The sequence below is a fragment of the Euprymna scolopes genome, chromosome 34 (genome assembly GCF_053919585.1).
Source record: "Euprymna scolopes isolate OS-2025 chromosome 34, ASM5391958v1, whole genome shotgun sequence".
NCBI lineage: Eukaryota > Metazoa > Mollusca > Cephalopoda > Sepiida > Sepiolidae > Euprymna > Euprymna scolopes.
The window spans coordinates 19149522-19163559 of NC_136515.1; the positions used below are offsets into that span (position 1 = coordinate 19149522).

A 14038-nucleotide genomic window follows, 5' to 3' on the forward strand; every position below is an offset into this window, starting at 1 on the left:
GAAGTGAATCAACGTTTCGGCCTACGTAACCTTCGGCCTTCTTCAGGTGTCAAATTCAATAGGCTAGAAATGAGAATAAGAACAGTGCTTGCAACTTGGAGAAGAAAGGGACTACCGGATTAAGGAAGTGTAAATATTTTTTTATCGATGATTTCTGTGTTGGTCTTTTTCTTTGGAGAAGTGGAAGATCTTTATTCCAGGTTCGATGGTCCAAACATATAAACCAAGAACCGACTGAATGGAACCTATCAAACGAGAAGTTATTGCCCCCCCCCATCAATGTTTTGCAATCTGTATATGTCTTGTGAACACGCCCTTAAAAGTTATACACACGTTGACATAACAACTAGACGATCAATATACAAATATATATAGTTATGTATACACTAGTGATGGGACGATTTCAATATTTTTTCCAATTCCGATACAATTGCCGATTCTGTACTAAATTCCTGATTCCGATACAATTACTGATTCTGATTCCAATTCCTTATAAATCTCTAAATATTTAACTATAAAATTGTTATTGTATACCGATAACCGTAAAAACACACTCAGGGATCTTTCTGTTGAACTCAGGAATCTGCATGGAATTTCAAACAGAAAACCTTTTATTTAATTGGACTTCATTACTGAGATGAGTTTTATTTATTAATTTATTTATTGCGGACTATTATCCTCATCTTTCTTAGTTGTTGTTTTACGACGTTTCGGCCAACTATTCCTCTGGCCTTCGTCAGGTGGTAACCGCAATGGGATACGAACTCCAAATCTGGCCGGCTTTGGTTAGGATTGAATGTCATGAACAGCAACTAAAAAAGATGAGGATAATAGTCCGCAATAAAATAAATTAATAAAATAATACTCATCTCAATAATGAATTCCAATTAAGGAATAATATATATTCCATTCGGTACGGACCCGACCATGGAAGATCAGATAATGAATAAACGTGGATTTATAAGATCAAAAAATCCAACCTTGATCACCCTTCGGGGCCCATGGCGCAGCGGGTAGAGACGTTGAATCTTTATGGTTCCAGGTGAGAATTGTTTGAAATAGCGATTTCAATCCTACCCAAAGCCGGCCAGAGGCTTACTTGGCCAAAACGTGGTGAAACGACAACAACTATGGATGGCAGTAATTGCTGAGGATGCAGTTAGGAGATTCAGACTTCCTATCCCGTTGTGGTTACCACCTGACGAAGGCCAGATGAATAGTTGGCCGAAACGTGAAACAACAACTAAGAAAAGATGAGGATAATAGTCCACAATGAATAAATTAAGAAAATCTTTTGTATTGTTTTGGTTATTGAAACAATTATTCTCATCTTGGGTATTATTTCGAGTGTGAAATTCATTTTTTTTTTTCAACTAAGGAAAAGGGGATTAGCTCTGCATTGCAAGAATTCGGACCGTGTGTTTGAGGCTGGGTCCGTAATTTATCAAAAAAAGTTTAATCTTCAGGGGTGACTAAGTTATTTCTAAGATTTTCCTATGATTCAATTTTTAACTAAATCCTTATGCAAATTGTCAATATTAGTGAAAAAAATGTTTTAAGAAACATTCATGTCTCATCTCAAACCTTTTATTTAATCCACGAGGATTGCACGCTCCCGTTCTGTCAGCCATGGCTGGGTAGAAGTCGGCATTTCTGCACTACAGTGACATATTAGCAAGAGAGACGAGTTATCGACCCCTGTTCTTTGAAAGAGAAATGCCGTCTAGCGGCAGTTATGTGAACCTCAAATATAAACAAGTGTCTACGATAACGCAAAAATGTATAACGAAATAAATAACACAGAAATATATGAAAACTGAAACATTGAATAAAAAAATTTATCAAAATATAATTTTAATGAATTAATATTTCTTTTCAATGAGTGATTTAATGTATCGAAATATAATTTTAGTTTGTCAATGTAGAAAAGTAGAATTTCAAAAACACGAAACGTTTATACAGGTTTAAGAATAATTTTTTTTACAGAGATTGTTTTTTTGTTTTTTGTTTTCACAATAAGATTGTATAAACGTATATCAAAATTTAAAAAAATGAAACATTTCCAGAGGTTTAAGAATAATTTTTTTTCTTTTTTTTTTTTGTGCAGAAAGAGTGTATAAAAATGTAGCAAAATATAATTTTAGTTTGCACACACTTTTAGAAAAGGAAGAGTTATCGACCCCTGTTCTTTGGCTGACAAGTGACCTCTGTCGGCCGTTCTTGAAACTAAAATACACACATTCACCTCATGTCACTGACATGCAGAAGTGCCTAGAAGTCTTAAATAATTCGCCATTGTATTGCACTGATTATTGAACCTTCAACCTTCAGAAAAGAATTTTACTGAGCATTTTATATGTTACTCCGTGGGATCAAGCAAACAAGTTTAACAAAAAGATTTCCGAGTTTGACAAGATACATCTGTAGAAGGTCAGAGGTTACATCGGCTGAAACGTTGTGAAAATGAATAAAACGCAGAATAAGGACAGTAGTCCGAATAATCCAATTAATACAAATTATAGCACTAGGATGAGTAAAAATTATAATTTACAATGAATTTTTTTTTTTTTTAAATTAAATAATTAAAAATTGTTTTCATTCTTAATATAATAATATAATCAGCTAATTTACTTCCTAATTTTCTGCAGGGCGTTACCGGAAGTGGTAACAAGGAAAATCAGTTCCTTAGCTTTTATTATGCATTGAATACGTGTTTTTTTATGTTGTTTGAAATTTTTTTACTTTGATTTCAATAATTTTATTTGTTATTTTTATTTCAATAATTTTATTTCTATACTTTCATAAACATACATTTAAATTCAAACAAAAAAACTTTTACTTTTAAAATTAAAAAGAGTTTTATTTTTATAAATTCATAAACATATATTTCATAAACATATATTTCATAAACATATATTTCATAAACATATCTTTCATAAAATTCAAAATAAAGCAAAAACTTTTATTTAATTTTGTTATTAAAATTGCAAATAAGGACGAATTGTGTTATTTTTATCTGTATATAATTTTGTTAATTTTTATTGCATGCTTTTCAATAATATCTTTTTCTTATATTGTATTCCAATAAATCACTTCACAATAAAAAAAAATACTGAAAAACAATAAAGGTGAAGTAATTGATTTGCCTTGTCACCGGTTCCGGTAGCGCTGCACAGATAATTAGAAAGCACGTAAGCTGACTATAATCTGCTGTTACACTTTCTCTTGAAATAGCTAATCTTTTTTCTATAATACTAAAGGGAGGTAATTAGCATCAATCAGCAGCAGCTGATTCCAGTATTAGTATTGTAAGCAAGATAAGTGTTCTTTTCTAAGTGAATTTAATTCAGAAATTTTTAGATAAGTTAAGAGTTAATAAAAACTGTACGCCATCAATTGTGGCAGCATGGTGACGCTAGAACTAATATATATACTAATATATATACTAATATATATATACATATATATATATATATATATATATATATATATATATATATATATATATATAGTCATCCACATACAGTACTGTTTCGTTGTTTCGCAGCTCATCAGTGCAGCTAGACAGGCAACTATCCCAAGCCAGATTGAAACCCGACCGCCTGTACCACAGTCAAGGCTCCTAACCATTACACTAATCGGCGGCTGCTGAGTGAGTCATGATTAAACGATGTTTTGACATCGTCCGAAATACCTAAGCTCGATTTGTTTACACAAAGAGCATCGCTTAATATGCTTATGGTAATTCGTGTATCACTTCTCAATATGCTCAACTCAAGATGAGGAGCATTATATATATATATATATATATATATATATATATATATATATATATATATATATATATATATATATAAAGTAGTAGCGTTCATGTGTGTGTCTGTGTGTACAACTCTCCTACAGCCCACACCACTAGACCAATCATGACCAAACCTGGCATGATGATTGTTTCCACCTAGGGATGATGCACATCATTTTTTACAAGGTCAAGGTCACAGGCAATGTATATATACTCTCCTACAGCCTACATCACTGGACCGATTATGATCAAACCTGACATGATGATGGTCTCTGGCCTAAAGATGGCGCACACTATTTTTCAAGGTCAAAATCAAATGTTAAGGTCAGGACTTTGCTTTGCACTTGGCATACAGCAAAGTTTTTAGTGGTTTTACTCAAGTTAAAGCGTTTATTCGATTCGAAAAACATAGTGTCGAGCATTTAGTGAGAACAAGAAAAATGGTCACGAATTGACACCGAGATATTTGATGCCTTAACAATGACTTAAAAATAAAACATTATACAAAATGCTGTTAAAAACTCACCCAATAGATGTTACCATGACATATATTGGGTGGTTTTCTAACTGTATTTTGTGTAATGTTTTTATTTTTAAGTCATTTTTAAGACTTCAAATATTTCGGAGTCAAGTCGCGGCCATTTTTCTTGTTCTCACGTAAGCTCGACACTATATATTTTTTTTAACCAAATAAACGTTTTAAAGTGAGTAAAAAACACTAAAAACTTTTCCAGATAGGTAGAAGATTAACTTATCTTGCCTTTGATAACATTCATTTGTTATTTTTTACCACTTTTTCGTACTTCTGTGGATTATAAAACAAACCTATGAATTTCTATATAAAAAAATGAGTATATTTTACAATCCAGATATTCGTAAAAGTAGTCAAAAATTCAAATATATTACAAATAAATGTTACCAAAGGCAAGATAAGTTATTCTTCTACCTAGCTGAATAGTGTTTTTACTAAATGTAAAATGTTTATTTGGTTTGATAAACAAGTAATGTCAACCCGTATACGAGTACAAGTATCTCGGCCAATTTTTCTTGTGCTCGTGTATAGGTTGACATTCGTTGTTTTTCGAACCAAATAAACATTTTACATTAAATAAAAACACTACAAACCTATCCAGCTAGATAGAAAAGTGGCTTACTTTGCCTTAGGTAACATTTATTTTTTTTACCACTTTTTCGGATCTCTGTGGATTGTAAAACAACCCCCCCCCTACTACTTGATCAATACTACTTGATCAATTTATATGATTTTTGGAAGATGCCATCTTCATCCCGAGATGAGTATGTACATCATGAAGATATTTCCGTGCTTCTTCAGATTGGCATTTATGGCAGCTTACGCCTGTGGAACTCTCTTCCGTTTGCCTGTTTCCCACCTGACTACAACTTGGATGTCTTCAAGTCTAACATAAACAAATTCCTGATAAACCGTCCCCTTAAGTAATCCAATTTATCAAATCTCCATTATTAACGATTACTACGATATTACCCCATTGATTACTGTACACGCAATAACCCTTATCCTCGAGTGGCCACCAGTGGTTACTCCCACGTAAAACAAAAAAAAAAAAGAAAAAGTACCGAAATTCAGTACACAAAGTTACGACGTCGGAAGTTGACTCAGTTTAGCTAACATGAAACAGAAGTCACTAAGCATGAAACGAAATACGAAACCATATGGAAACACTCCTTGTTTTATCATGAAAAAATAAATGAAAGTTTCTTAATATCATAAGAACTACTTGCCGGCGACAATTGTAAATGTGATATTCATTTGAAGCAGACCCAAATACCCCTAAAAATCAACTCAGGGACGAGAGAGGAGAGATGTTGCTTGGCTGGAGGTCCGGTCCTGACTGATGATTCTCTCTAGTTTCAAAAAGTACTTCTTTAGGGGACTGATGAGTCAATGCGCCCTATTAGCTGATTGGCCAGTATGTGGCCAAACAGCTCAAAGGGGGGAGGGCATTGATTCACAGGATAAAATAGGTCTTTGTGACTGCTACAGTTGTTTTACCATATTTCGGCCAACTCGTCCTCTGGCCTTTTTCGAGTGATTAACCATGACGGGATAGGAATGCTGAGTCTTGTAACTCTATCCCTAGTAATTACTGGTGATACACTTACAAAACTCAACATTCCTATCTCGTTGCGGTTAATCACCTGAAGAAGGCCAGAGGATGAGTTGGCCGAAACAATGAAACAACAAACTATGAAGATGAGGAGAACAGTCCGCAAATAAATAAATAAATATAAAATTACTTATCTCAAATAAACAAAAATAATAATAATAATAATAATAATAATAATAATAATAATAATGATAATACCCCCCCCCCCCGAAAAAAAAAACAGCCAAGTAGAGTCAAGGAGGAAGGAAAGACCGAGGAGGGAATATTGACCAGATCTCTGCTGGATAAGAGTGAAGAGAACTGAGACCTTGGAGAGGCTTATTGCCACTCAAATTCCAGTGAAGACCGATAGCCGCTGCCAACGAGAAGGCAATGGTAAGCAGCTGTTGTGATAATGCAAATTTATTTGCAAATACTATCGGAAGAGGTGAAGAGTACTGGAAATCTGAGGAAACTTATTGCCACTCAGCTTCCAGGGAACACCACAGGCTGTTTTCAAGGAGAGATCTTTGATAACCTGTGTGAAAGCTCCTTGTGAGAAAATGATAATAACAATCATATCAATGATGTTGGAAATTATTTTAATAGTTCGAAACCATTTATCTTGCTTTAACTACGTATTAGGGTTAAAGCAATACGAGTTACATTTTAAAACTGGCCTTGTGTCTAACTTTGACCTTGTTTAGTGTCAAGTAAATAGGTATATTACTTCAACATAATCATAGTTTTAGCTTGACGTCATTGATTTATGATTTAAGGTCATGTTTCGAAACATGAAGTCAAATACATACGATAATAAAAAAGGTAAATAAATGAATGGGTAAATATTAGGTTGGTGCAAAAAATTAAAAAAAAAAACATATATATATATATATATATATTTATTTTTTTACTATAATAATTAAATACCTACAGACACTAGTGTTTCATCCTTTCGGGATTCTTCAGTGCAGGGTGTCACGATTACTACCAGTCGAACGATTCGCACTCCGCGACACGAGACATCTCTGGCTCGATTAGCGGAGGCCGTATCCATTCGGCTACTATTAACCGTGTGAAATAGCGTTGAATTTTAAACATTTTAATTTAAATGTTCATTACGTCAGACAGAGCAAAAGTACCCGTCGTTGACTGGGTTCAAAAACAGCCTACAGAACATACACACGATGATAAAAAAAGGTAAATAAATGAATGGGTAAATATTAGGTTGGTGCAAAAATTAAAAAAAAACGTATATATATATATATATATATATATATATATATATATATATATATATATATATAATTATTTTTTTACTATAATAATTAAATATACTAGCAAAAGTACCCGTCGTTGACTGGGTTCAAAAATAGCCTACAGAAAATACATACGATGATAAAAAAGGTAAATAAATGAATGGGTAAATATTAGGTTGGTGCAAAAATTAAAAAAAAACGTATATATATATATATATATATATATATATATATATATATATATATATATATATATATATGTGTGTGTGTGTGTGTGTGTGTATATATATATATATATATATATATATATATATATATATATATATATATATATATATATATATATATATACTAGCAAAAGTACCCGTCGTTGACTGGGTTCAAAAACAGCCTACAGAAAATACATACGATGATAAAAAAGGTAAATAAATGAATGGGTAAATATTAGGTTGGTGCAAAAATTTTATTTCATGCTTTTATTTTTTTTCAGGCTAGTTACTTTCGCATCGAATTTATCTGGAAACAAGATAATTTTCCGACATAGTTTTTACCCGCTTTTTACGGTTACATAATTTTTATAGAATTTTTTTTATGGTTACATAATTTTTATAGAATTTTTTTTATGGTTACATAATTTTTATAGAATTTTTTTTATGGTTACATGATTTTTATAGAATTTTTTTTTTATGGTTACATGATTTTTATAGAATTTTTTTTTTATGGTTACATAATTTTTATAGAATTTTTTTTATGGTTACATAATTTTTATAGAATTTTTTTTTTATGGTTACATAATTTTTATAGAATTTTTTTATGGTTACATAATTTTTATAGAATTTTTTTTTATGGTTACAGAATTTTTATAGAATTTTTTTTTTTATGGTTACATAATTTTTATAGAATTGTTTTTTTATGGTTACATAATTTTTATAGAATTTTTTTTATGGTTACATGATTTTTATAGAATTTTTTTTTTATGGTTACATAATTTTTATAGAATTTTTTTTATGGTTACATAATTTTTATAGAATTTTTTTTTATGGTTACATAATTTTTATAGAATTTTTTTTATGGTTACATAATTTTTATAGAATTTTTTTTTATGGTTACATAATTTTTATAGAATTTTTTTTTACGGTTACATATTTTTTATAGAATTTTTTTTTATGGTTACATAATTTTTATAGAATTTTTTTTTATGGTTACATAATTTTTATAGAATTTTTTTTTATGGTTACATAATTTTTATAGAATTTTTTTTTTATGGTTACATAATTTTTATAGAATTTTTTATGGTTACATAATTTTTATAGAATTTTTTTTTATGGTTACATAATTTTTATAGAATTTTTTTTTATGGTTACATAATTTTTATAGAATTGTTTTTTTATGGTTACATAATTTTTATAGAATTTTTTTTATGGTTACATGATTTTTATAGAATTTTTTTTTTATGGTTACATAATTTTTATAGAATTTTTTTTATGGTTACATAATTTTTATAGAATTTTTTTTATGGTTACATAATTTTTATAGAATTTTTTTTTATGGTTACATAATTTTTATAGAATTTTTTTTTTATGGTTACATAATTTTTATAGAATTTTTTTTTACGGTTACATATTTTTTATAGAATTTTTTTTTATGGTTACATAATTTTTATAGAATTTTTTTTTATGGTTACATAATTTTTATAGAATTTTTTTTTTATGGTTACATAATTTTTATAGAATTTTTTTTTATGGTTACATAATTTTTATAGAATTTTTTTTTATGGTTACATAATTTTTATAGAATTTTTTTTTATGGTTACATAATTTTTATAGAATTTTTTTTTATGGTTACATAATTTTTATAGAATTTTTTTTATGGTTACATAATTTTTATAGAATTTTTTTTTACGGTTACATAATTTTTATAGAATTTTTTTTATGGTTACATGATTTTTATAGAATTTTGTTTATGGTTACATAATTTTTATAGAATTTTTTTTTTTATGGTTACATAATTTTTATAGAATTTTTTTTTTATGGTTACATAATTTTTATAGAATTTTTTTTATGGTTACATAATTTTTATAGAATTTTTTTTTACGGTTACATAATTTTTATAGAATTTTTTTTTATGGTTACATAATTTTTATAGAATTTTTTTTTATGGTTACATAATTTTTATAGAATTTTTTTTTATGGTTACATAATTTTTATAGAATTTTTTTTTTATGGTTACATAATTTTTATAGAATTTTTTTTTATGGTTACATGATTTTTATAGAATTTTTTTTACGGTTACATGATTTTATAGAATTTTTTTTACGGTTACATGATTTTATAGAATTTTTTTTACGGTTACATAATTTTTATAGAATTTTTTTTTACGGTTACATAATTTTTATAGAATTTTTTTTTACGGTTACATAATTTTTATAGAATTTTTTTACGGTTACATAATTTTTATAGAATTTTTTTTACGGTTACATAATTTTTATAGAATTTTTTTTTACGGTTACATAATTTTTATAGAATTTTTTTTTACGGTTACATAATTTTTATAGAATTTTTTTTTACGGTTACATAATTTTTATAGAATTTTTTTTATGGTTACATGATTTTATAGTCTAAAGAAGCTTTAAGCAAAAAAATAAAGTAAAAAAAAAAAGAAAGAATGCAGTTAAAATCCTGAAAAAAAAACTATATTTAACCTATCGCAGATTTAGCGCCTGCATAATCTGACTTCTATAACGTTTATAATTACAAAAGAGAATTCAATTATGCAAGGATGAGAAAAAAGCCTTAACTAAAATTGTTAAGTAGAAATAGACTTAGCACTTGCATTTCTCAAAAGTCTTCAATCATAAAAGAGAATTTAACTATATAAAAATGAAAAAAGAAAACCTTAACTAAAATTTTGTAAATAGAATATATATATATATATATATATATATATATATATATATATATATATATATATATATATATATATATATATATATATATATATATATATATATATATTTATTCTATTTACAATCCTGGCTTGAGGTGGTTGCCTGTCTAGCCGCACTGATGAGCTGTGAAACAGCGAAACAGTACTGTATGTGGATGACTATAATGCTCCTCACCTTGAGTTGAGCATATTGAGAAGTGATACACGAATTACCATTAGCGTATAAGCGACGCTCTTTGTGTAAACAAATCGAGCGGCGGTATTTCGGACGATGTCAAAACATCGTTAAATTCACTACTCATTCAGCGGCCGCCAATAGCGTAACGGTTAGGAGCCTTGACTGCCATACAGACAGTCGGGTTTCAATCCTGGCTTGAGGTGGTTGCCTGTCTAGCCGCACTGATGAGCTGTGAAACAGCACTGTATGTGGATGTATATATATATATATATATATATATATATATATATATATATATATATATATATATATATATACTGGCAAAAGTACCCATCGTTGACTGGGTTCAAAAACAGCCTACAGAAAATGGACTCTGATTTATGAAAGTATGATAGGTTATAAAAAGGAAGGTTTGTAAAGAGATAGCTTCGAATTTGGGGGTATCAAAACCAAAGCAAAATATCAAAGTAAAAATAAAATAGATAACCCCCATAATTTATTAAACCATACCTGTTCACACTAAAACACTTATCACAATATTCTGTGGATCTATATTAAAGAACCTTGTTAAACTTTGTGACATATTTCCATTCTATGGAGGTCAGGCGCGAACGAACACCCCATAATTTTATTATACCATATTTCTTCAAACTGAAACATAATTATCAAAGTATACTTACGCAGATAGATATGAAAAGTCTTTATTAAAGTTTGTGCCTATTTCAATTCTATGGAGGCCAGGCGTGAACGCAGACCCCACAATTTTATTATACCATCCCTATTTAAGTTAAAACATACTTATCAAAGTATTATTATGTACATCTATATCAAAAACACTTGTAAACGTTTTTTTTTTTAATTTTTAAATTTTTTATTTCCATACTTTGTGGACCAGGCACGTACGCAGACCCCACAATTTTAATGAATCATCATTATGCCAGATCAAACATACCCATTTCTTATATCATTATATGTGATCAGTTTTCTATAATAGTCAACCATATAGGAGCCTATTCGTGACCAGACACACACACGCTTTATATTATAGATATCTGATATAAAAAAAACGACATTACTTTTGCACCAACCTAATATTATCAATAGCGTTATAAATTATTTTAATAGTCTAAAACAATTTATTTCACTTTAAATACGTATTAGAGTTAAAAAAAAAAATTAATATATAGAAATATAAATCAAGAATTCTATGAGAAAATTTCATATCTGACTAAATTTACAAATTAAATTTGCCAACATGGTGTTTCTTTGCTTGGCTATTTATAGCAGAGCACCTCTAGGAACTAGAATTTGTGCCCATTATTTCCAATTTGTTTAAATAGTAATTTGAAAAAGAAAAATGTCACATTTTGAAATTCCATATCCTTTACAATCCTTGGCGGACCTGTACAAGAGTGCCGCCCTCTAAAAAATACAGGGTTTTTTCCTCCCCTTTTTTAACTTATTTTCCGGCGATTATCATAGATTACAGATTTAACAAAAAAAAATTTGATAAAAAATGAATTTAATTAATTTTAAGAAGATGGTTCACTTTCTTGTTATAACGTTCTACTCACTTGCTCTCCGGCTTCCTGTACATCTCTTTACCGACGTGTCACGTGATTAGTCACGGTGAGATTTCCTTAAATTCGTTTCCAACAAAGGATAAAAAAAAATGAATAAAATATAATAAAATAAGAAATAGATAAAAATGTCCCCTACTGATATCGAAATATATTTGAAGCGTCTTTTAATACGGGACCAGTAGGCCGTCTTTTTTATTTTTATTTATTTATTTATTTATTTTACTTTTTATTAATTATCAAAGTTACATACAGATGAGAACTACGCACAGAAAATTTCACTGGTCACGTGACACGTCGGTAAAGAGATGTATAGTAAGTTAGGGAGCAACTAGAACGTTATAATTAGAAAGTGACCCCCCCCCCTTCTAAAAATTCATTAAATTTATTTTTTATCAAAATTTATTTTTTATCAAAAATTTTTCTGCTTATATGATAGTTAAGGTTGTAATCTATGATAATCGTCGAAAAATGTTAAAAAAAAAAAAAATGGTGAAAAAAAAGCATGATGGGGGGGGGCACTCTCGTACAGATTCGCACAATCCTTATTTTGTCCGAAACAATTTACCATACTTATTTTGTCTATTTCCAGATCTGAAAGGAACCCACAAATCTATGGAAAGCAGTGGTACAAACGGGGACATCTCAAGCGAACAGCGAAGGGTTCCGAACTTACGCACATTTCGGCCCAATCACTGTTCAAAAGCTGCCAATGGCGATATCCCCTCCAATCAACCATCAGCCGAGACTGACAAAGTTGGCATCAAGACCCCGCCACCAAAACGCCCCCTTTTTAAATATTGTGTTTCCCGTTCCATAGATTCCCCCTATGGGACGCAACCAGCTCCCCGCTCTACGAATTTGACTGGTCTACGTTATACTTTAACTGAAAATTGCAAGGATTTATCTGGTAGTGATATATCTTCCGCCATGTTGCCTGGCTCGGACAGTGATAGCGTGGCTTCGGACAGCTATGTAGTACACCATCCAGAAACTGGATCTCACATTCAAAAGTATATTTTAAAAGATGTCATCGTGTAAATTTTTGAGATAATTTTTTTTTTTTAAGAGAAACTTTTTTGGAGAGGAAAAAAATATTTGTGAGAAATGTTTTTATTAAAAAAAAATTAAGAAAATGAAAATATTAAAAAACAAAAAAACAAAAAGAAAGACAAAGAAAAAACGAGCATTTTTCTCTGTTCGACATAAAAATATGAAAGAAATTTCAAATTCCAAAATGATTAAACATGCAAAGATTTTTCTGTTTCCATATCAAAAAATGATTAAAAAAAAAAAAGTAAAGTTGTTCTACTGAAATGAGAAAAAAAAAAAAGTGGAGCTCTCCAAGAAAAGAGGAGGGGGTTTCATTTTTAGAATTTAAAAAAAAAAAAAAAAAAAACACTGGACAAACATTTATGTTAATTTAATTTTTTTTTTTTTTTTTTTTCAGAATTGGACAAATTTTATGTTAATTCAAAAAAATGAGAATCGGACAAATTTTATGTTAATTTAAAAAAAACAAATTTTTTTCAGAAATTTTATTCTTAAAACACCGTTTCAAACAAAAAAAAAACAATATATATATATATATATATATATATATATATATATATATATATATATATATATATATATATATATATATAAACCAAACAATTTTAAAACTATGAATTTCAATGAGTGAAAAAAATAAAAACTTTAAAGATGAAACTCGGAACCTGGTGCCAAAGAAGGTTAATTGGTCAGTTTTTGGTCAGTTTTACTGCTGCCCCTTCTTCTTCTTCCAACGCGAATGTCAGACAAGTGATTTGATTGGTCAACACAGCTGGCCCCTTTGTTGCTTGAAACTTCTGTTCTCTCCCCCATCCACCCAACCCCTAAAAAGGAAGCTGTAGATTAAATGTTTTGCTGATAGTCAGAACTTAAAGAAGAAGAACGTGCACATGATTGTAACATCTTTTTTTCACAATTCGACAGGATTCCATCTTTCCGAAGAAAGCCTTTCAATATATTATTTTATTTTTTTTTTGTTCTCAAATGACAAAACCAAGAAAATGAGAAGCACTATGAAGAACCCTCGGAAAGACTCAACAAATCCTTATAATACATCTAAATATGAGCATTTTGGTTGTGTTATCAGTGACCCTTTA

The 14038-nt window shown here is 29.2% G+C and overlaps 1 protein-coding gene across 11 annotated transcripts in view; it reads left to right on the forward strand.

Moving 5' to 3' along the window:
* Positions 1-14038, forward strand: part of LOC145259106 (protocadherin beta-11-like) — a 1732684-nt gene that overhangs the window by 1716318 nt on the left and 2328 nt on the right. For 10 of the 11 annotated variants that reach the window (XR_013864122.1, XR_013864121.1, XR_013864123.1 and 7 more), the window contains one exon: positions 12481-14038. This exon is cut by the window's right edge and continues 2328 nt beyond it. Coding sequence is in view for 7 of the 11 variants with exons in the window: in XM_080116766.1 (XP_079972892.1) it covers positions 12481-12929 (449 nt within the window). In the remaining 4 variants the exon portion in view is untranslated. The remainder of the gene's footprint in view (positions 1-12480) is intronic. The other variant, XM_080116769.1, reaches the window with a different exon arrangement.